General features: G+C 40.2%; 2 protein-coding genes and 1 long non-coding RNA gene across 9 annotated transcripts in view; 1 reads left to right on the top strand and 2 right to left on the bottom strand.

Annotated features, from left to right (window-relative positions):
- Window positions 1-182: 182 nt before the first annotated feature.
- LOC124883324 (thymidine phosphorylase) lies at window positions 183-14062 on the bottom strand. The gene is made up of 10 exons (XM_047390382.1): window positions 14051-14062; window positions 11490-11613; window positions 11214-11416; window positions 10572-10670; window positions 9074-9203; window positions 8881-8999; window positions 6719-6881; window positions 766-993; window positions 507-647; window positions 183-443 (listed from the first exon to the last, which is right to left on the bottom strand). The coding sequence occupies exons 2-10, from the start codon at window positions 11605-11607 to the stop codon at window positions 295-297; spliced, it is 1350 nt and encodes a 449-aa protein (XP_047246338.1). The 5' UTR covers window positions 11608-11613; window positions 14051-14062; the 3' UTR covers window positions 183-294.
- The window catches only part of LOC124883325, a 48592-nt gene continuing 25049 nt past the window's right edge, over window positions 1099-24641 (top strand). The window contains exons 1-3 of one of the 2 annotated variants that reach the window (XR_007042162.1): window positions 1099-1467; window positions 2754-2806; window positions 4460-4502. This is a non-coding gene — a long non-coding RNA (uncharacterized LOC124883325). The remainder of the gene's footprint in view (window positions 1468-2753; window positions 2807-4459; window positions 4503-24641) is intronic. The other variant, XR_007042161.1, reaches the window with a different exon arrangement.
- shank3b (SH3 and multiple ankyrin repeat domains 3b) overlaps window positions 19100-24641 on the bottom strand; it is a 75012-nt gene continuing 69470 nt past the window's right edge. For all 6 annotated transcript variants that reach the window (XM_047390375.1, XM_047390378.1, XM_047390379.1 and 3 more), the window contains one exon: window positions 19100-24036. In XM_047390375.1, the coding sequence (XP_047246331.1) occupies window positions 23442-24036 (595 nt within the window). In that variant the 3' untranslated portion in view covers window positions 19100-23441. The remainder of the gene's footprint in view (window positions 24037-24641) is intronic.

The following is a 24641-nucleotide window of genomic DNA, read 5'->3' as shown; positions in this document are numbered from 1 at the left end:
TGAAAAGTGTTTATTTTTCCATTTTAATGATTTTTTAACAGAGTTATTATGTAAGGTCTGTCATTTATCGTCCATGTGATACACTTGGAATATTTTTTTTGGAAACTATATTTACATCTTTAAATTTAGTTGAATTACTGCTTTGGTTGTAAGCATTGATGCATTAATGACTTCTGACAACATTTTACAATAGCCTCAAATATAATTTTATTCAATTTCATGTTTAATAGAGGTAATCCATGTATTTTTGGATTATAAAACAAGGAATACATTACGGTCCAGTTTGATCTAGTGTCAGTGAGGCAGCAGAACTTCTGCTACTAAAGTGTCTCCGTCTCCTGCTTCTCTCTTGTCTTTTCCCACAGTCAGAGCTTTCTGCAGCAGGTTGATCTGATCTGGACTTGGAGCCGGATCCTCGTAATGAAGCCGCAACCAGGAGGAACCTAAAAAAGGACAAATTATTCAGGCAAATTAAACCAATAATTCAGCTTTCATCAGAGTCTTACCTTTTTGTACTCTCTGGCCGAGGGACACTAGAAGCTCCGCCCCCACGCTGTAGTTGACCGCCTCACCTGCCTTCGTTCGCCCCGCCCCTAGTTTATGAAGAACCTGTGCTAAAACTAAACCATTCACATCTAGAACAACTCCTGGGTGAAGACAAAAGGGTTTAAATATAAATTCAAGTCAGTGACCATGATTATAATATCATTTATAATTTTTTCATTTATTATTTTATATTATATTTATTATATTTATTATTTTTACCGTCAGCAGGAGCCTCCAATTCCAGCTGATGCTCTGATTTTCTAAGGATGCTGTAATAATCTGTGTGGGCGGAGCACAGCGTCCGGCTCGTCTCATTGGCCACGCCCTGAGCCTTCATCATGGCTTCGAACTTGGACAATGCAGCTCCACCAATCACGGCGTCATAAATCTGCTTCTTGCCCTCTGATAGGCCTAGCGCCAGGTCAGTCATCAGCAGCAACACGCCACCTGCCGGGATCAGAATGATGTGTTTCGAGTCAACGCCTGAAATTAAGATTTTAACATCCACAAGTTGATTCACAAAGAGTTATTAACTCTAGACCTGGTGTAGTACATGATGCACCATCTGGTTGTAGTTGACCAGTTTTATTCATGAGGTGTTTCGGGATGGTAGAATTTGCTGTCTTCGTCCTGTTCTTGACTAATTGGTGTAAAAAGCAGCGAAGGTCTAAATAAAATCTACAAAATCTTCAGAAAGTCTTGACAACTACTGACCAAGATCACTTTGATGGATTAATTCAAATGTGGGAACAATTAATCTGAAAAGTGTTGAGCTAGCTGAGAACACTTTGATCTCCCAGTTTTCCTGAACTCGCGGAGCTGTTAGCAACAGATGCTAATGAGGCTAATGTTAGCCCAGCAACACGCTGCTGCCGTCGGCGTTTAATTATCGCCAGCTTGTCTCATTGCTTCCTAACGACGGTAAACACTAAGTTTTACTTTTTTCTGTTACGGTTGGTGGTGTTTGTGAAACAATTTATCGGAAAAACTGTATTAAATTCATGAATTTAGAAAATTAGCTGGACAGCTAACCGTCTTATCTAGCTAATTGGCAACGGTTGGAGCTAAAGATTTTCAGCTAATTAGTCGCAAAACAGACCATTTCGGCTGCTTTTAATATACTACAAGTAAATTTTTGGTTAGGTGAAATTTTGAAAGATACAGTTTTGAAAAAAAATATTGTAGAAATGCGTCTTATTATGAAAATAAGGAAAATACAGCAAAATACTTGACTTATAAATGAGATGTTTGGCTGCCGATATGCTTGTTCGTTGCTCTCTGTTTTAATACGTTGATAAACATTTCCCATCTGTAGTTTATGTCGAATATCTAGAAGGTCATTTAAATATTTTCCATATCCAGATAAGTATGGAAAGAACAAAGAATGTTATTATTTTTAACATTTGTTCCTAATCCCGTTGTCTAAATGTGGCATCCATGCATTGAAAAGTATAAAATATAGGAAAAAAGTTCTTGTTTATCACAAAGTCCAAACAAACGAAAATATTTTATTTCGCGTATGGCCTAATAACTTCTTCTACAGTGTTCCAATGAATTACTATAGTATAGTATTCTAGTAAAATATTAAGTTTCTTTGTGTGTTTTGAAGACTTTAAATGGACACTTTCCTCTACTGTGAAAATAAATAAATACAATGAAGGTTTGAAAACTATTTCACCAAAACAGCAGCATTTCTTCGTTTCTAATATCTATTTCATGGGATGAAAAACCCAACATCCTGAGAAACATTTAAAAGAAACAGACCTGGGTTTTAATTTACTGTTGGAAAAACGTTAGAAAATTAAATAAGCAGCGGGAAAAAGATCTTATGAACTTTGTTAAATGCGAATAAAGTAACAGTTCAAATACGTCTGTCAGGAAAATATTTAATGTATTTTACAGTCAGTGATGGATTCTTTGTTTATGTGGTGGTTGATTTTTAATGTGAAAGCATCTCATTTAAACCACGCTGTGTCATTTATTGTCAGTTGATACATTTGTACTGAATTTTAAATCATGAAAAAGCATCCTTAACCACTTAATAAGAAATGCCCCTTTAGGTGTCAAAGCCAAGATGATTTAGGATTTCAAGGGACAGATGCAACCTGGAACTAAATGGACACATTTAAAAAAACAAACCATGACACGTGTAAACTTAAAACTGGAACAAGAACTAATTAGTTAAATATTTCCCTTTTTGCTTTTAGGAGGCTGGTTGACCAAAGTGAAACCTGTGGGGATTTTGCTGCTGGTTGTTCTGGTAAGATCAATGTTTTAAGAAGTTCTGAACCTTAAAATTTGCTCAGAAATGTGGAATTAAAAACCCTGAAATTTGAGCAGCTCTTATTTCAACTTAAGTGATTATATATAAGTTAAACAGTCAACTGAGTTTATTGTTTCAGGTTTTTTGGCCATTAAAGTCTCATGAACCTCAAATAATTCTGTTGCTGTGCAGCCCTGAGAAATATCACAAATAACTTAGTTTAGGTTTAAACAATGCTGAACATTAACATTAATTAGATGAATATGAAACAACCAGATGATTATATAGATGACTGTTTTATTTTTGAAGGACGATCAGTTCAAGGCTACAGCTGATAATTATTTCAGCAGTTGACTTATGCATTAATATTATTCCAACAATGATTGTATTCCTTGTCTGCTTTGTATGGACTCACCCTCTGATCTGTGTACCAATAGATGTTGAACTTTCTCACAGGTCTTCAGCTCTTTAGATCATCATCTCAGTTCAATAACTTTTATGTTTTTATCAGCTCTAATCAAAAATCAGGTCAAACCTGAACTGAATTATTCTTTGGGGATAAAAGGTTCTTTGTTGTTGAATCTTGATTTCAGTGCTTTATTTGGTTGGAAGATCACCTTAGATTGGGTTAAGAATAAAATCTGTAAAAAGACTGGATACGGCTAAACGGGATTATTTTATACTGTTTATAATAAACTGAAAACAGGTTTAAAAAAATCTGATAAAATCCACAATAAGTCAGTGATTTAATGAGTGAAAAAAGGTTTTCGAAGGTGGGAGCTTCAGTGTTTTTACTTATTTACTGTTTGCAAACAGAAGTGAAACGGTAACATGATCATTACTATGACATTAAAACATTATTTAACTCAGTGAAACTGTAGGGTAAAACGTATCGGCTGTGTGTGACAAGCAGCGCTATTAAATTACCACAGTGCATGAGATGCTCATGCATTGCATCAGTGATACTATTGAAGAAGAGCTCTTTTGTTGAGGTACTGTATTACTTGTCACATTGTCTATAATAAAGTACCCATTATGATTACACAGACTAGTTATTTCTGCAGCCCTAACCAGGTGTGATTCAGAAAGTTTTTTGTTGTTTCATGATTAGGTTTTCAAGACTTTTGTGTTGAAGAAAAAAAACTGTCTTTTTAAGCTTTGCTGTGAGTTGTCTTTTCATTGGAGATGCAACACTCAGTTTTTTCCTGATTTATACTGATTTCTGGTTTCCTTTGAGGTCTGATTTTGACCAATTTCTGTATTTTTTTTTATAAGAACTTTGAACTTTTAAATCCAACAGAATATAAATAAAATACAAAAACTTTTTCCCATTGAAGCATCAAATTGTTTGTCCCTAACCTTTAGTGAATGCTGTTAGTTGGTGAGTGTGTAGACTGAAACAGGTGGGAGTTCCTAAATTTGATGCATTTAAAGAAAAGAGGGGGAAAAAATCAGACTTTATTATTATTTGACGTCCAGATCAAGTCAAAATGAATCGGTTCTGAAGCCTGGCTGATTGATTGGTGCATGTCTACTTTTCATTGCATGGTGAAGGACGATTACATGAGAAAAAATTTACATTTTATAAAACTCAGTTTGTGTTGAAGATGGCAGCAGACCAGATAAAGTTCTGTAAACTGTTCGTTTCAGGAGGATGTGGATCCTGAAGAGGTTTTCTGGACTTCAGCGACTGGTGAGTCTATTTTTAATCATGTAAATTTACAGAAGATTGTAGCTTGTTGGTGAAGCCAGAATGTGGAGGCGGGACGCCCAGTAACTGCTGCACAGCATCGATCCTGGCTTCAGTTTCCTGCAGTGAGAGGGAGTCACCCATCCCTCATTCATGTTGGAGCTTTTTTTATTTCCACCTCCAAAAACCATTAAATGTAGTCACTAAAACCTCCACAGCTGTCAGAACAGCTTCACACATCTCTGAGGTCCAAACCTGCAACAGAAACTGATATTTTATCTGCGCTCCAGCCTCTAAATTGAAGCACCATGAATGCAGCAGGACAGTAGACAACATGTGGAGATGTATCGTCTCCATGCTGCTGCTTTGCTGTTTTCTCAGAACCGGGTTTTCTCTGTTGGATCAACGCTGTTTGTGTTGCTTTGTTTGCTCCGGGTCTGATGATCGTACCTCCATTGTTTTGCTTCCTGTTTATGGAACCTTTACGTATCACTTTCCTTCTCTGTAGGTAAATATTTTCATTAATTATGGAAATAAATAATCATAACATGTTTAAATCTCACATATAATGAAACTTGATTGTATATAATTTTTTGAAAACAAGTTTGACCCATTTCCATTTATTATTGAACCGTTGACTCTTATTCATATGACAAAATATGAAAATTATGACCCTTTATCAAACCAAACCAACTCTGACGGGCCTCTTGCTGCCAGTTGTTATTTATAAAACTAAATTTCCTTACATTAGACTATCATAGAATATTCTTTTAATGGTTGGCTGCCATAGCAGGTATGAATGGACCCCATGGTGGGTACTAAATGATGGATGGTTGGTCCAGTGGAAGAGAGCTCTGCCCGCTTTTCTGGTATTTGTTAACTCAGTGAAACTGGAGGGTAAAACGTATCGGCTGTGTGTGACAAGCAGCGCTATTAAATTAACTCTAAACTCTTTGGATATGAACCTCTGAAGTGATATTTAGCAGTATACTCTTACTGTACTCTTCCAGTTTTTACCCCCAGTGTCATTGTGTATACTGGTGGTTTTCCAGTTTAGAGGTAATTTTATTCTTTGCAAAGCGACTTATAAACTTAACTCTTTTAACTTGAGCAGATTCTTTGCTGCTGTGGCTTGTTTCTGTTTGTGTGCATCTGGTTCATTTTTCACCTTGATTAGAATCAAACTACAGGAAATATTATTTATGACCATGTGTAAATTATGAGGTAGTTTAAATCAATGCTGCAGAAAGACTGAGATAACTGTGTTGTTGACAAACTGTTAGAAGGTTGCAGGAAGTGAGGCGAGGTCACTGCTGCTCTGTGGAACAGATCTTTAAGTGTCTGAATTAATCCAACATGGTTCTGTGCCTCATGGTCAAACATCTCTAGTCTGGTCTCATTTGTCCAGAGGACATTGTTCCAGGAGTCTTGTCCTTCATCCAGGTACAACTTTGCAAACACAAATAGCTGCCATTGTGTTTTTAGAGAGAAGAATCTTTCTCCTTCATCGCTCCCTGCGGCACGCAGTTTAACACACTCTTCGTTTTCTTTTTTATGGTGCTGTTTTAAATGGTGGAAAAGATTTCTAGTGCTTGAACTTTTTGTTGGGACTTGCTTTTGGCATTCTTTACAAACTACACCTTTCCGTTGTTCATCTGAGATTTTGAATCCGAACCATCTCCAAATGAGTGAACAGTTGTTTTTTTTTTTTGCTCACCAGGTGCTCTCCGATATCCTCACCTGCTTTAGCATGCTAAACTTTCTAGCTTAGCTAGTCGCTAGATGTCGCAGTGGGGAGGGGTGATTTGTCTTGAGTTTGACAGACATGAGGAAGAAGACAGAAGAATTGGCGGATCTAAAAGATTATGCAATGTAGATCAAAAATCTGGATATATCGCCCAGCCCTACCTTGGAATGATCTTTCTATCTCCAGAATGATGGACTTTAATTTGGCTTATTTGCTCTTCCCAGACTGATGGGCAGTAAAAGTTGCCTCTCTTAAATCATTGCTGATGTCTTTCTGCCCTGGCATTGTGTTAAGACACACCTTACGCTCCAGAGCAGCAAACTGCCCAAACTCCTGCTTTCATGGAGGTGCTCAAACTGATGATGACCAGCTTATGCTTTTGTTTGCTTGACTTTATAAACGGATCTTCTCTAACCTTATATGTCCTGGGTCTAAACAGTACAAGTGAGACTTTAAAAGTTGATGTTGTTACCCAGCGTGGTGACCAGCTCCATCAGGTCGTCGGGTCCATTTCCCTTGAGCGTCTCCAGAGATTCGATCACCTCCAAACTGTTTCCCACATATCGTCCGATCGTACCGTTCATATGGCTGAGGACAGCTGCTGTTTGAATGCCCAGACTGTTACCTGCATCCATCTAAGAGAAATGATGAAGGCTCTTACTCTACAATCTAATCTACAAGTCTCAAAGCCCAGATATCTCACACAAGGCCTTAAATTACCTTTAGTTAGGTGTTCAATTTGTTTGTTTATTCATTCAATGCTTCTGTTATTTACTTTCTCTGTTTTTAATTTTGAAAAATATTTTAGCAGCATGAGTTTGTTCCATGTGTTGTAGTTCCTGCTGAGGACCTAAAAACGGTTGAGAACAGAACTAGCTGGGTAGTAAATGGTCCCTGACAGAGGTAGTCACCTGAAATGGTTTTCACTTCACAGGTGTGGCCTGTCAGGTTTAATAAGTGGGATTTCAAGCCTTATAAATGGGGTTGGGACCATCAGTTGTGTTGTACAGGAGGTGGATACAGTACACAGCTGATAGTCCTACTGAATAGACTGTTAGAATTTGTATTATGGCAAGAAAAAAGCAGCTAAGTAAAGAAAAACAAGTGGCCATCATTACTTTAAGAAATGAAGGTCAGTCAGTCCGAACAATTGGGAAAACTTTGAAAGTGTCCCCAAGTGCAGTCGCAAAAACCATCAAGTGATACAAAGAAACTGGCTCACATGAGGACCGCCCCAGGAAAGGAAGACCAAGAGTCACCTCTGCTGCGGACGATAAGTTCATCCGAGTCACCAGCCTCAGAAATCGCAGGTTAACAGCAGCTCAGATTAGAGAACAGGTCAATGCCACACAGAGTTCTAGCAGCAGACACATCTCTAGAACAACTGTTAAGAGGAGACTGTGTGAATCAGGCCTTCATGGTAAAATAGCTGCTAGGAAACCACTGCTGAGGACAGGCAACAAGCAGAAGAGACTTGTTTGGGCTAAAGAACACAATGAATGGACATTAGACCAGTAGAAATCTGTGCTTTGGTCTGATGAGTCCAAGTTTGAGATCTTTGGTTCCAGCCACTGTGTCTTTGTGCGGCGCAGAAGAGGTGAATGGATGGACTCTACATGCCTGGTTCCCACCGTGAAGCATGGAGGAGGAGGTGTGATGGTGTGGGGGTGCTTTGCTGGTGACACTGTTGGGGATTTATTCAAAATTGAAGGCATACTGAACCAGCATGGCTACCACACCATCTTGCAGCGGCATGCTATTCCATCCGGTTTGTGTTTAGTTGGACCATCATTTATTTTTCAGCAGGACAATGACCCCAAACACACCTCCAGGCTGTGTAAGGGCTATTTGACCAAGAAGGAGAGTGATGGAGTGCTGCTCCAGATGACCTGGCCTCCACAGTCACCAGACCTGAACCCAATCGAGATGGTTTGGGGTGAGCTGGACCGCAGAGTGAAGGCAAAAGGACCAACAAGTGCTAAGCATCTCTGGAAACTCCTTCAAGACTGTTGGAAAACCATTTCAGGTGACTACCTCTTGAAGCTCATCAACAGAATGCCAAGAGTGTGTGGAGCAGTAATCAAAGCAAAAGGTGGCTACTTTGAAGAACCTAGAATATAAGACATATTTTCAGTTGTTTCACACTTTTTTGTTCAGTATATAATTCCACATGTGTTAATTCATTGTTTTGATGCCTTCAGTGTAAAGCTACAATATTCATGGTCATGAAAATTAAGAAAACTCTTTGAATGAGAAGGTGTGTCCAAACCTTTGGTCTGTACTGTGTTTGTATATATATATATATATATTTATATTTATTTTTTTATTTATGTTTTTTTTTAATCGGTAAAAAGCAGTTATCGGCTGTAACAGCAATATTAATCTCAGATATAGATATTGGCTCTAATTTTTATATCGGTGCATTCCTACTGGAGAAATATGCCAGAGCTTTAAAACGTTGCTATCAATTTAACTTTAAATTACTTTAACCTAAAATTTTTATTCAAATAAAGGTTTATATTCAAATTTAAGTTACTTTTGTTTAATGTACATAGGTTTACATTTTTATCTAATGTTTACTTGAGTTGCTTTTTATATAAAGAATTAAAGCTGAAATTCTGAAAATGTACTCACTAACAGCTGAGCGAGCTGTTTGGCGCTCTCCAGGTCTTTGTACAGCGCTGCTCGTCCAAACTTCACATCCAGCACCAGAGTGGACAGAGACTCGGCTCCTTTCTTTGAGATAATAGAACCTGAAAATCATCACAGCAGCTTGTTCACATGGTCGCCCTGCTTTTTAACTGTCCCACTCATCCCAGTTCTGTACCAGTAATGAGTGGTAGGCTGTCCACGGTGCTGGTAGCGTCCCTCAGAGCGTACAGGACTCTATCTGCTGGAACCAGCATCTCGGTCTGACCCACGATGCAGCAGCCCACAGAGGCCAGGATGCTCCGGATCTGCAGACAGGATAGATTTAGGTTTTACAGTCTGACATACAGGGGTTGGACAATGAAACTGAAACACCTGTCATTTTAGTGTGAGGTTTCATGGCTAAATTGGACCAGCCTGGTAGCCAGTCTTCATTGATTGCACATTGCACCAGTAAGAGCAGAGTGTGAAGGTTCAATTAGCAGGGTAAGAGCACAGTTTTACTCATAATATTGAAATGCACACAACATTATGGGTGACATACCAGAGTTCAAAAGAGGACAAATTGTTGGTGCACGTCTTGCTGGCGCATCTGTGACCAAGACAGCAAGTCTTTGTGATGTATCAAGAGCCACGGTATCCAGGGTAATGTCAGCATACCACCAAGAAGGATGAACCACATCCAACAGGGTTAACTGTGGACGCAAGACGAAGCTGTCTGAAAGGGATGTTCGGGTGCTAACCTGGATTGTATCCAAAAAACATAAAACCACGGCTGCCCAAATCACAGCAGAATTAAATGTGCACCTCAACTCTCCTGTTTCCACCAGAACTGTCCGTCGGGAGCTCCACAGGGTCAATATACACGGCCGGGCTGCTATAGCCAAACCTTTGGTCACTCATGCCAATGCCAAACGTCGGTTTCAATGGTGCAAGGAGCGCAAATCTTGGGCTGTGGACAATGTGAAACATGTATTGTTCTCTGATGAGTCCACCTTTACTGTTTTCCCCACATCTGGGAGAGTTACGGTGTGGAGAAGCCCCAAAGAAGCGTACCACCCAGACTGTTGCATGCCCAGAGTGAAGCATGGGGGTGGGTCAGTGGTGGTTTGGGCTGCCATATCATGGCATTCCCTTGGTCCAATACTTGTGCTAGATGGGCACGTCACTGCCAAGAACTACCGAACCATTCTTGAGGACTATGTGCATCCAATGGTTCAAACATTGTATCCTGAAGGCGGTGCCGTGTATCAGGATGACAATGCACCAATACACACAGCAAGACTGGAGAAAGATTGGTTTGATGAACATGAAAGTGAAGTTGAACATCTCCCATGGCCTGCACAGTCACCAGATCTAAATATTATTGAGCCACTTTGGGGTGTTTTGGAGGAGCGAGTCAGGAAACGTTTTCCTCCACCAGTATCACGTAGTGACCTGGCCACTATCCTGCAAGAAGAATGGCTTAAAATCCCTCTGACCACTGTGCAGGACTTGTATGTTTCATTCCCAAGACGAATTGATGCTGTATTGGCCGCAAAAGGAGGCCCTACACCATACTAATAAATTATTGTGGTCTAAAACCAGGTGTTTCAGTTTCATTGTCCAACCCTTGTACATGACTCTGCTGATCACTTCCCATCGGATTTACAGGAATGATCTGGTTTTTGCTGCACCTGCTCTGCTGACTGCTGGACGTTGAATCCTGGAATTGATTCCAGTTTATCCAAAGTTCCTCCTGTATGAGCCAGGCCCCGCCCACTGATCATTGGCACCTGAGAAACACACACCTGAGTTGAGATCATGTTGAGACGTAATAAACTCAGCAAACATCTGAAATTCCTTTTGACCCAACTAAGAACGGGCCGGTTCCTAGTATCAGAACCCCTCCAATCCTATCCCACATTTTAAAGAAAATAACTCGAGTTTCAGTATCAACACTGCCCCTCTCCCACCTGTTGCCTACCTAAAGGTCAAGTACTTTAATCATATAATGAAGTCCTGACCTCCTCCTCAATGCATTTACATTCAGCCCCCTTCACTAAATCCAGTCCCCTTCAGAAGTTACCTAGTTAGTAAACAGGGTCTAGCTGGGTCTGATTTGATCTCAGTATAAAAGCATGTTTATGTACTCAGAGGTTCTTTAGTGAACAACCAGCATCCTGAAGGCCAAGGAACTCAGCAGACAGGTCAGGGAGGAAGATGTGGAGAAGTTTAAAGCAGGGTTAGGTTCTACAACAACATCCCAAGCAGTGAACTGCTTGGTCTGAAACAAGTAAAATACTGTGTGGGTGTTTCCTGAGTGGATCCAGGCATACCTTACAGCCACAAGCAGCCAGCGCCGGCGCTAACACCAGGCTCACTTTGTCCCCCACCCCTCCCGTCGAGTGTTTGTCCACCATTAGCCTTTTCCATTCGTCCGGCCACCTCATCACCTCTCCCGATAACATCATCTCTCTGGTCAGGGTCTGAATCTCCGCAGCAACCATCCCTCGCTGCCAAATAGCCATCAGCATGGCCCCTTAAAACCAGAGACAGAGTGTGGGCATGAAACCACTCACTTCCAGTTTCACTGAGAGTGGAGCTTTTCATACCTATCTGGCAGTCCTGCATGCGTTTAGTCGTTACAGACTCGATGATGAATGAGATCTCCTCATCAGTCAGCTGTCCTCCGTCCCGTTTCTTCCTGATAAGATCTGGGATGGATAGCATGGCAGCCTGGAAGACAGAACTGAGGGATTTTACTCATTTAACATATTTTAGACTAATATATTAGACAAAGTCACATGTCAACATTCACTGCAGCTAAGGATTATTTTATTAATCGATTATCACGATTAATTGAGTAATTGGATAAAAAATTGGCATTCTGCAGATTTCATTTCACTACTTAATCTCATTTTCTGAGTAATTTGTTTTTGAAAGAAAAATCAAAATTTTATTGCTTAAAATGCAGCAAGATAGCCTGTTTTAGAACACTTGAACGTTTTTAGCAATGGATGCATCATGTCAGAAGCTCCGCCCCTTTCTGGTTGACTTGGCATCAACACAGCGCTGCTAGCCGCCTCTGTAGGGAAAACAGTCAAAATCAGTGCAGAAAGTGTCTCTTTCATATTCAATTCAATTCAGTTTATTTATATAGCGCTAATTCACAGCACATGTCGTCTCAAGGCACAAAAGTCAGGTTCAGTTATTTATTCAAATTGGATAAAAAGTTTTTCTATCTAAGGAAACCCAGCAGATTGCATCCAGTCAGTGACTTGCAGCATTCACTCCTCCTGGATGAGCATGTAGAGACAGTGGACAGTCACTGGCGTTGACTTTGCAGCAATCCCTCATACAGAGCATGCATGTAGCGAAAGTGGAGAGGAAAAACTCCCTTTTAACAAGAAGAGACCTCCAGCAGAACCAGAACCAGGCCCAGTGTGAGCGGCCATCTGCCACGACCGACTGGGGGTTTGAGAGAACAGAGCAGAGACACAAAGAGAATAAAGAAGCACTGATCCAGAAGTACTTTCTATGGGAAGGAAAAGTAAATGTTAATGGATGTAGCTCCTTTAGTCGTTTCACCTAGAAAGAAAGAACAGATAAACTCTGAGCCAGTTTTCAAGGTTAGAGTCTGAAAAGATTATTAATTATTATTACTCCCAATGATTATTAGTGTCATTTGATTTGTTTTTCTGTGATTTTCTGTATCATTGTGATGTTTTTCCTCATGTACGGTGCTTTGAGTGCCTTGTTGCTGAAAAGCGCTACATAAATAAACTTGACTTTACTTGACTCAAAGTGCAACATTAAGCTAGTTTTGCTGAACAGGCTACGTTAGCGTTTTCACTCTTCACCACCAGTGTTTATGTCTCACCTGCTTCCTTACGAACAAATATTCATTTACAGCTCTGTGCTAGCTTCAGCGATGCAGATATCTGAGTGAGCCGCATAAACGGCATTGATTGTTTATCTATCAACCGAGCCTGTGGACCTTCCTCTTCGCAATAGCTGAACGGACCAGGCCAGCGGGTAATATCCCGGTTCTCCCAACGGCCAGTCCACCGCCACCTCGGTGACTGGAGGCACATTAACCCTCTAATATATCACTTAACCAACAATCACAATTATTCAGCCTTAGCTGTTGTAGCACAGCAGGTATACCTGTCAACATTATAAAGCACAGTTCCCACACTGGTTATAGGGTTATGTTTAGAGAGAGTTCATATATCTACGTATCACAACCTAAGCTTTAATTTGAGCCATATTTTTAAAAAAAACAATAAGAAATAAAGGCGCTACGACTGTTTTTGTGACAGATGATCTCCCCACATCAGAACAGCATGGTTTTGTTGACATGACTCAGTGAATAGTAATAGCGCTTGCGTGCGCACGTCACTATCTGTAGGGGCTAATAGGCGATCGTCCAACCCAGTGATATATATGAATTGTTTTGTAAGTTGGTACAGAGGGACCATTTGCTGTTAGAACTGGGTTTCAGTCAGAGAATAAAATTTCAGAGGCAATAAAACAACAACCTGAACCAAGAACTGATGGAACTGCATTGCATCATAGATTGACATAGTTGATCCGTCTTCAGCAGAAGCTGAACTTACAATTAAATTTAACTCATTAAATGTACATGCAAGACAGCATCTATAATTTCCCCACTATTCCTGCAAGTAAACATGATTGTATTTAGGAGCGGTGGGGGGAAAAGCTGAGTCAGGTCAGTTAATGGCTCAGAGAAAACTCACAAGCTCAGAGTAAAATGTCTTCTTAAAAACTACCACACTACATCTGACTTGTCGTGTCTAAAATGCAGATTTGTCCAGTTTAAGGCACATTCATTTAAAAATGCATTTTAAATCTTTCACCCTGCTCATTTATTCTTGTTAAAATGTTGCAGAAAAGGTTCATGCAGACAGTAAATCATTTATCTGAACAAGCTTTTCTGTTGCCATCTTTTACCATTACATGAACAGTTTATCGGTCCCTGAGCAGTATAATCCAGAGCAGTATACTCCACAGTAGCAACTTTATTATAGTTTTATGTCTAAGTTGTTCTACTTCAGTGTCACTAACCGGCCAGAAAAAAAACTATTTCATGAGCCCATCTAACATCAGATTGATTCCCTGTGATGTCCGGAGCTCTGTCGGAGCAGCCTACCTGTTCTGCTGTCTGCAGTCCAAGAAGTGGCATCGACCTTTCGGCTCACAATAACTCAACTGCAGGACAGCACTCCGTCAGCCAATCAGAGAGCAGGGGCAGGAGCCAACAGCTAGCCGAGCCCATCAGTTTATAGGCAGAGAAACCCCCTCGGTCAAGTTGAAGTTCATGTGGTTATCTCCGTGAGGGTCTGTTTGCAGACTGTTTTTGTCACATGTACCTTGATGGGATGTCACGTTTGGAAAAACTTATTTTAAAAACCTTGTGTAACAAAGTCCTACATCCTCGCTCTGTTGTGTACCAGGAAGAAACAAGAAAACTCCCTGAATCCATCCTAAAACAACCTTTTAGGATTTGTTTATTTAGCAACAATCAGTCAGCAGAGCTTTGTGAGAATCCAGTCTTCGGCTGACCATTCTTGTCTTTCTGCAAAACTCGTCTGTCCTTGATGGGTTTCTTGGACAGATGTGGCGTCTCTACTGCCCATCTTGTCTTCTCCATGTGTGAGGAGATGTACCCACCCACTGGTGCCAGTGTTTAGCAGGCTTTGGACCGGTGACAAATGCCCTTTTCAGTAGAGAACATCCTAAAACTTGCTGGACCTTCTTGGAAGTCCTTCAAGAAAGATTTCAGCAGCTATATTGTCAACAGCCGTTTCCTCATAAACAGTTTACTGTGATTAAATGTCCTGATAATTAATACTGTAAGGTATTCAGTCATGCCTAAAATACTCCAGATACATTCAATGGTCCAGATGTAACTAAAGTTGTTGTTAAACTCGGACCAAACTGCAGGCAAGACTCCCCAGCTTCTCCACCGCCTAGTTTTGGAGGTGGCCTCTGATGAAGCCAACTCTATGTACCCGAGCGCAGACTTACTGGAGGACAGAGTTTGGTCCCTGGGATCATATTATGGGATTGGCACTGGATGCAGAATCTCGCCTCTATCACTGCAGTGAGATTGCCTCCTTGTTTCTCCACTGAGGAAGATGAGACTATGGCTGCCTCTCATTCAGAGACGTAGCAGGACAGCTTTAATCGGATCACGAGGCGTAGAGATCACAGATTCAAGGTATGATCTGAAAAGACCAAACTGTTGGACAGACGGGGTTTTGTTCCAACAAAGATCTGCCTAGTGAAACCTTGCATTGAGTAGAAGATCAGCTGATGGAGGAGGCCTCTGTAGGGCTCTCTGTTCTTCTTGCTCGTGCTTCTTCAAAACAGGACGTTTAGACACTGTTCTGCTGCTGGAGAAAGTGTTCTTGGGCCTCCACTTGTTTCATTTTCCTCATTCCTTAATGTCCTGTCACGGCCAGATGAAAGGACTTGGACTTGGTGAGAAGGAAAAACTCTGGAAGAAAACCTGAAGAATTTTTAATCATGGTTGCTTTAAGGAATGAAATAAGACGACTGGTTTCCGTCTAGAAACAACTCACACTGACCCCGTATTTTATCATGAAATATATAATTCCTGTAGTGCAGAGGGACATTTTTGGAGTGTTTGTGATTTATTGACTTTAATGTTGAAATTCTAGATTTCATTTTAATGTAATAATGGAACAAACCCAGACAGTAGCTCTGCTGGTTAAAGAAAATATATGAATAAATAAATCCATAAAAACTTTAACCCAGAAGCTCAGATCAGAAGGTACTTACAAGGATCACCTTAAGGAAATGGCTTAATTAAAGTAAATCCTAAAAAAATGACGTTTGAATGCCCAACAGTGGGGTTCTGTTTGGGTCGAGGGTTCGAAGTTTGCTCTGTTCATGAAACTTACAGACTGTGCTGGTTTGATGAGAGGTGTGGGACCAGTTTGTAACCTTGATCCAAACCATTAATCTGTGGAGCATCTCATGGCATTAGCATAGAACTGTTAAAAAGTGTCTAAAAGGTCCAGTTGGGTCCACAAAGGGTTAAACAGAACTCCTTATTAATGTGTTTTAGATTATACTGTAAATAGATGATGAGGTTCGTAAACCAAGCCGTCATTAACGATACACCAGGACTTTCAAGTCTTAAAGTTGACTTTTATTGTGAAAGAATCGGACAGGAAGCCATCGCTCAGTTTGTAATAAATGACAGTTTATTATAAAGATTACAATCTGTTAAAGAGCTCATCAGCTGTCATCATGTGCTCTCCGGAGTTTAGAAAAGAGAAAACTGCACGTACACGCACGCCACTCACTCCAGAAGAAACCACAGACATACTGTAAAAAGAGGAAGCTAGTGAGGAAGAGGAGGAGGAAGGATGGACACGCAGGTTCAGACAGTCGGGATCTCAGCCGCTCAGCGGGAAGCAGAAGAAGCTGTGGTGGCTGTTTTCCCCATTATTATTCCGTCTTTTTCCAGATTTGTCCTGCTTTACATAAAATCTGCTGATCTATAACCTAATTAGCACTTCACTCTGCAGCGCCCCCTGCTGTAAGGAACTAAAATCTCCAAATTGACTAATTATAAACAACTTAGAAAAGCACATAAACTGTAGTGTAGATTAGCAAAAACCAGGAGACCTTGCATGATGGGTAGTAAAGATAAACGTCAGATGAAATAAACCGAAGGTTCAGATATTTATTTTCTGGTTTGGATTTTCAAACGGGTTGAGAATATTGTTGGTTTTCCTGCTCATCTGCTGGGTTTAAACGAACTGTCAGATGAAGTCAAATGTTTCCCTTTCAAATAATCACTTAACATTTTTACACAACATTTTGTAGGTGATTTTAGCTTTGAAACTACAGGCTGCATGTGTAATTTATTTGGTATCTTTTCATTGCTTAAATATTTGGTAAAAGCAAATTAAAAAGTATTTTCTGCCTCACTCTGCAACAAGCTGCTTTCTAGTCTTCTGGATAAAATCAAATAATGATGACATTTAATGATATTTTTCCACAAACAAATAAAAATATATTTACTCCTAGTCTGTCCAGCAAATAAGCCTTAAATAATAATTTGCAAAAAGTATTTATTTAAATAATAAAGTCATCATCACCCTTTGATGGCTAAAAGTTGTAAAGATGTTCTCTAAACCATTTTATTTTCTGTTGGTTTTATGTTTTTAAGTTTAGATTACATAGATTCCAGGAGAAAGACAGATTTACAGCATCTACTGTGTGAAAATATATTTCTTATCCTGTCTGAGGATTTGTAGCTTGGTTTTATAAAAACAGATCGGTTCTGATAAGAGTTAAAAGGTTCAGATTGAAGCTGTGACTCAATCAGTCATTTCTGTATTCAATTACATTTTTATTGGTCTTATATAATGTTCAAATTTTCTGAGGAACCACATTTTGGGTTTTTAATTAGTTGTGGGCCATAATCATGACAATTAACAGGAATAAACTCTTTAAATTACCCTGTGGATAATTAATCTATATAAGAAGACTTTAATTCTTTAATTAGAATTAACCATTAAATGATATTCTGATTTATTAAAACACGTGTCATTACTTTACTGTTTGATACTTGGAAAAGACTCCTTACAATTCTCTTGCTTCCTGGGTTTATTTTTATCAAACTCTTTAACTAAACATTGAGAAAAATGTTGAACTGACCTTTAACTCATGACAGCTCATACCTGATGGACCAGAACTTTACAGCTGACCCATCTCGTCTGTTTATGTATCCTAACAGATATTATAATGGCTAAATACTCTAATATACAGGTCCTTCTCAAAATATTAGCATATTGTGATAAAGTTAATTATTTTCCATAATGTCATGATGAAAATTTAACATTCATATATTTTAGATTCATTGCACACTAACTGAAATATTTCAGGTCTTTTATTGTCTTAATACGGATGATTTTGGCATACAGCTCATGAAAACCCCAAATTCCTATCTCACAAAATTAGCATATCATTAAAAGGGTCTCTAAACGAGCTATGAACCTAATCATCTGAATCAATGAGTTAACTCACACTATTGACACCCTCAAGCAAGAGGGTAAGACACAGAAAGAAATTTCTGAACGAATAGGCTGTTCCCCGAGTGCTGTATCAAGGCACCTCAGTGGGAAGTCTGTGGGAAGGAAAAAGTGTGGCAGAAAACGCTGCACAACGAGAAGAGGTGACCGGATCCTGAGGAAGATTGTGGAGAAGGGCCGATTCCAGACCTTGGGGGACCTGCGGAAGCAGTGGACTGAGTCTGGAGTAGAAACATCCAGAGCCACCGTGTACAGGCGTGTGCAGGAAATGGGCTACAGGTGCTGCATTCCCCAGGTCAAGCCACTTTTGAACCAGAAACAGCGGCAGAAGCGCCTGACCTGGGCTACAGAGAAGCAGCACTGGACTGTTGCTCAGTGGTCCAAAGTACTTTTTTTGGATGAAAGCAAATTCTGCATGTCATTCGGAAATCAAGTTGCCAGAGTCTGGAGGAAGACTGGGGAGAAGGAAATGCCAAAATGCCAGAAGTCCAGTGTCAAGTACCCACAGTCAGTGATGGTCTGGGGTGCCGTGTCAGCTGCTGGTGTTGGTCCACTGTGTTTTATCAAGGGCAGGGTCAATGCAGCTAGCTATCAGGAGATTTTGGAGCACTTCATGCTTCCATCTGCTGAAAAGCTTTATGGAGATGAAGATTTCATTTTTCAGCACGACCTGGCACCTGCTCACAGTGCCAAAACCACTGGTAAATGGTTTACTGACCATGGTATCACTGTGCTCAATTGGCCTGCCAACTCTCCTGACCTGAACCCCATAGAGAATCTGTGGGATATTGTGAAGAGAACGTTGAGAGACTCAAGACCCAACACTCTGGATGAGCTAAAGGCCGCTATCGAAGCATCCTGGGCCTCCATAAGACCTCAGCAGTGCCACAGGCTGATTGCCTCCATGCCACGCCGCATTGAAGCAGTCATTTCTGCAAAAGGATTCCCGACCAAGTATTGAGTGCATAACTGTACATGATTATTTGAAGGTTGACGTTTTTTGTATTAAAAACACTTTTCTTTTATTGGTCGGATGAAATATGCTAATTTTGTGAGATAGGAATTTTGGGTTTTCATGAGCTGTATGCCAAAATCATCCATATTAAGACAATAAAAGACCTGAAATATTTAAGTTAGTGTGCAATGAATCTAAAATATATGAATGTTAAATTTTCATCATGACATTACGGAAAATAATTAACTTTATCACAATATGCTAATATTTTGAGAAGGACCTGTAATGTGCTGATATTAGACTGTTTTTATAAAACTTTCACTTTGTACAACTTTGGGATCACGATTGTAGCTCGGCAGGTTTCAAGAGGACTGAGATGTGTTGTCATGGTAACAGGCACTGAGCGATTGATTGTGCTTCGGGTGGGTGGGGGGTTACTGGGTCCCTCTAAGCTTGTTCCAGTTCTGGTTCTAAGATCATCACCAAAAACGTCTGATTCAGAGCAAAGAACCTGGAGCAGCAGCATGTTCCTCGACTGAATACTGACACTGAAATACTGTTCAGCAAATTTTTAACTAAATTTACAAATGATTCAGCTTCAGACGAACATTTTTACTGGACTTACAAGGTTCCTTCTGTGTGGAAAAATCTAGAATTTTATTCATTTTTTTCAGGTCCAGATGAGTTTGGATTTTTCTCCCTGTCGTGTTTTCAGGAAGATGACAACACTGGGTTCTGAAATTTATCCATTTGTTGTTGATTTTATCCACGGTTTTACTTGTCCTAAATATCCTGGTGGCATTCTGGTCTAATTGCACTGAGACAAAACCACAAACCTAATATATGGAAGCAATGAGCTCTATGAGAAAATATCACCCTGGCTAACCTGCAAAACAATTGTGTTCCTGAAACCGTCTACTGGCTCAAATTTGTATGTTTGGAGGTCGAGCTTTGGCTCCTGATGCGCCGCCCAAAGAAGCTACAAGGAGCCCCTTCTATTTTAGTTTTGGTTTTCTGGGTAACATGGATGGATGGATGATAGAGGGAACATGTATCAGAAGATGAGCTTAAAGAACTATGGGACTCTGGTGGTCTAACCCAGTTCAGGAGCCACCACTGGGACCAGTTTGGTAGAAAGGTGAACTGTTTCTTTAAGAGCTTTTGTTTACGACTTGGTCAGGTTTGGCCATAAAGTGCAACAAGCATTAAGTAGCTATACAATAGGAACTGAACTAATTTATTTAGCTTTATTACAGCAGCTGAGATGTTTCCATCAGAAGCTTGAACTGATGATGAAGTTCAAGCTGAAAGATGACAGGAAAATCTAGAGAATGTAAAGGAATGTGGACTGGATCAGAACCTTACTACAGAACTGTAGTTTTACTGTGTTCTTAAAATTCAATACCAGTATTTTAACATTTCACCGCAGCTTTCTGCTGAAATGAGACATGACATATTTATATTTAAATATAATTATATACACAATATAATGTATTATAGCTCTATTAAATATTCATTTAGGTAATGTACTGTTCCTGAATACTGGCTGAAATGATTGAAATGTTTTTAGTGTGGTTCAGTTTGTTTATGCAGCAGCACCTGTTTAATGATAGTTTGTATTATAATAAAATATATTAATCTGAACTGCATCATAAACCTGTTAATATACGGTTCTTCAGAGACGTCCTGTAAACTTGTGCCGTTTTCTTTAGAAGTTGTTGCTGAATTGTAGTTAAATTTTCCTCTTTTGGCTCAGAAATCTTCCCTGTGCAGGTTTATAAAAAGCATATAAACATCTGAATATAATGGGGCTTCTGTTTTACTGGAGGCAACTCCACGTATGGCAGGGAACATCATCCCTTATATGGCAGGGGAGGAAACTCCTTTTAATGGCCTGTTCCTGTGAGACCTTCGTCAGGACGTTATGGCCTCGTTTTAATCGATTGGGTTCTGGCTGATTGGAGTGAGGAAGATGCATGAAGAGGAGGAGGAAGGTATAGTCTGTACAGATGGCTTTAAACAGATAGCACCGTGTACAGTAAGCCCTCAATAAGCAGGTTAAAAACCAAGAGGTCGGAGCTCTGCAGCAGCTCTCCCTGAAACACACCTACACATCGGCACGAAGTCACACTCATCGACAAATCATTATGAACTCCAAAATATCTGCTGGAAATTCAACTCATTGTCAAATCATAACTAAAAATCTGTTTCCAGACTACTAAAAGCTCTGTACGGCATCACCACCACGCTATTATTATTATTACTTATTGATTAATTCTAAATGATCTCCATTAACACATGAATTCATGTCTGAAGTAACACAAAAGCTTTATGAGTGATATTTGGGGGGGGGGGGGGGGGGGGGAATCACACAATCTTTCTGAAAAGGACAAAAAAAAAAAAACTTGATCTCCAGTTTTTCAAAACGTCCCAGAAGGTCCTGGATCATCCAGATAAACCTGGCTAGGAGGAGAACCCGTCTCATTAATCAGCTCATTGATCAGCGCCTCTTCGCTTGTTGTGAGTAGCAGCAGAGCTCTGCGTCCAGCTCATTTTAAACTATTTTGTAAAATCTTACTAGTTTTATTCTGACCAGTCTCTTAATTAAACTCTGGAACTCAGTTACCACGAAAATAGTTGGTTTCATATTATTAATTTTACTATAAATTTGTTTTTATAAATAAAGTCGTCATTGAGATAATGCAGTTAAATAAATCAATTTTGGACCTACAAGGTTCTGAGACTTCTTGTTTGATAGTTAACGGAAAAAATCACCTTTTAGGTTTTTATTAATAAATGCTTAGACAAACGTGAAGAATCTGGGAACTGCAGTTGTTAGTTGTATAAAGAAGCCATATTTGGAGTCACTTTTGGTATAATCACAATTTTTAGCACATGACCCTGAATGGGAAATAATGTTACATCTTATTGTCATCTCATCATTTTGCCTGTAAAGTTCTGAATGTTAAGATTTCAACCTTTTTGGATGTGAGAAACAATCGTGTAAATAAGTACCTGAACATGTCAACGTTTTTCTCAGTAAATATACGAGATATATAGATTTTTGTGGACTAGTGGTTTTTATTTGCAGTAATTAGAAAGGAAATTGGGCTTTTGACATGAAATTCACACCAGATGTTGGTAGCAACCCAAATAATCCTCATATATATATATATATATATATATATATATATATAGAAACCAAATTGAGCAGATCTATAAATTTTGTGTTGAATATATTCTCACCAGGTTTTAAAGAGCAGAAAGCCAGGAAAATAGCTGAAATCTGTCTGTTAAGAAAGCAGTCCTGCTCTCAGTGCAAATATTAGCTGGTTTAAAGCTGACTATGAAAGATTTCCAATTACCAGGGCATTGCATCTCATTGTGGGTAAATGCAAATAGCTTTCTCAAGACTTTATTACAACCTTTTTGTTGCAAAACATACAGATGGTGCTGGTTATAGACATATTTTTTCAGGCAGGGGCTCTTCACAAGGTTTCTGTCAGAGGAGCCAAAAGAATAATCAGAAGAGTTGTCGAAGAGCCCAGAACCACTCACAGAGAGCCTCAGAAAGACCTGGAATCAGCAGATCTCAACCACCATGGCCTCTATGCACACTCACTGCACAAGACTCCACGGCTGAAGGAAAAACATGTTGCTTGTTTAATATTTGCTGCAGAACGTTTGGACAAACCAATAGAGTACTGAGAGAATTACGTCTGGTCAGAGACCAAAGTTGAACTAATAGGAAATCTCTGCACATGTTTCTTTGCACATCACCCCAAAAACACCACAACAGTGAAGGCTGGAGGTGAAATATTATGAATGGAGGAATGTACCGGAATATTCTTACTAAGAATGTGAAGAAGAAAACAGGCTGGCTTTTTCAGCAAGGCAGTGATTTCAGACACAAAAAATAAAGCTCCTAGATTAGCCCAACAAATCACTAGACCTGAATCCAACTGAAAATCTCTGGAAAGTACTGAGCACATAGAAGAGGCCATAAGAACCTTCTGGATCTGGAAGAATGGGTCAAAATCAGACCCAAGCATTGCCTGGTGTGATTTTCACCCCCCATCTTCAAGACGTGTTGAAGATGTAACTACCAATAATGGCTTTTGTACTCAGCAATACATTTTTTGCACATTTAGATTTTGTTCAACATTTATTCCTTGACTCGGGAAAATATCAAATAATTTAAGGTACAGGATTATTTGTTTTCATTTGTTTTTGTGGGAATATCTTGGGTAATATCCAACATCTGAAGTGAATTTTAGCCAACAGGGCTCTAAATTTAATGGTTTGACATGTAAGTAGAAGCTGAACCCAGAGGTTAGTGCTACCAGTCGTGATGCGTTGATTTAAAGAGCTGATGGAATGAAACGTTTCAGAAATCTGGGCGTCAACGAAAGGGAAGATTCTGTAATGGCTAAGATATTTGACTAAAGAGATGGGTCAGGGGTCATGAGGTCAGAGTTCTCGATGCCTAGAGGTGATTGGTTGGAGGTGAGGGGTCAAGTGGAGCTGTCCAGCAACTGTCTGAGAGCCCTCTCGATGTTGATCCGGTGTCCCAGTCTGGTGACGCCCAGCTCCACATAGTCCTCCTTGGTGAGGGCAGGGAGGTGGGAGCCTTCGATCTCATGCTCCTGGAAGCGCTGGCGGTGTTCGGCCAGGCCCATGCTCTCCAGCCAGTCGCCCACGTCGTATTTATTCCACAGGTTGAGGGGCCGCTGCCTCCATGGCCGAAGGGCCAACAGGGGCCCACTGAGGACCGGGGAGGGGCAGGGGGAGGCATGGGGCGAAGGCGAAGGAGAGCGGGATCTGGTTCGTGCACTAGCGCTTCTCATAACAAAACGAACCTCCTTCGGTTCCGATGGCAGGCTGAGACTTGAAGACTTTAGGATGGTCAGACCTCGACCCGAGCTCAGATCGGGCCGTTCAGAGCAGGGAGCAGGGGAGGAGCCGAGCCCCATAGATCGATCCGAGGGGGAGGGAGAAGGTGAGGGGCTCCGGCGGGTGACGGGATAGCGACTTCCTGGTCGAACTGTGTAGCTGGCGCCGTATCCTCGCTGGGAGATGGTGTGAAGTTCACCAAGGCTGGAGAACAACCTGCAGGACATCAAACAGGTAGTTACTCAAACAGCTGCAGGTTTCAGTCAATGGTGCAACTAACATTTCTCCTCTTCTCTCACGCAAAGATACAGATCTGATTTCAGTCAGGGCAACAGGCAGGAGGTGGTGGCATGAAGGTCTTCCAATGAATTGTCAAAATATCCGTTAAATAAAAGGTGCAGTTGCTGTAAGGCCAATAGGGCTTTTTCCAGTGATTATTGAGAAAGAAATAAAAAATCCTCAGCATGTCGTTTTTAAATAATCTGTATATCAAACTCCTTTTACATTCTTTTAGTTTTTGGCAGACACATTTATTTTTTACTATAAACTATGAACTTTTCGGTTGAATGAAAAACGATAGTAAATTTAAATCAGCCAGGAGTAAGAATCATTTTGGGCTTAGCTGTGCAGTTTTAATACTGAAAATCAGGGCTGTCCACTCTGAAACGCAGAGCAAAACCTCGGCTAACACTGGTGCAGTGAGAGGAGTTGCTGGTCACAATCAGCGAGGGTAAATGAAAGTTATGGGGAAAAACATTCTGGGTCTCGTGGATAGAAACACACCTAAAACATGCCCAGTTTGATGGTTCTGCTGGACACAC

Source organism: Girardinichthys multiradiatus, chromosome 17, assembly GCF_021462225.1.
Source record: "Girardinichthys multiradiatus isolate DD_20200921_A chromosome 17, DD_fGirMul_XY1, whole genome shotgun sequence".
In the NCBI taxonomy this organism is placed as follows: Eukaryota; Metazoa; Chordata; class Actinopteri; order Cyprinodontiformes; family Goodeidae; genus Girardinichthys; species Girardinichthys multiradiatus.
The sequence above is the reverse complement of the archived record's forward strand: the minus strand, read 5'-3'. Positions and strand labels throughout refer to the sequence as shown.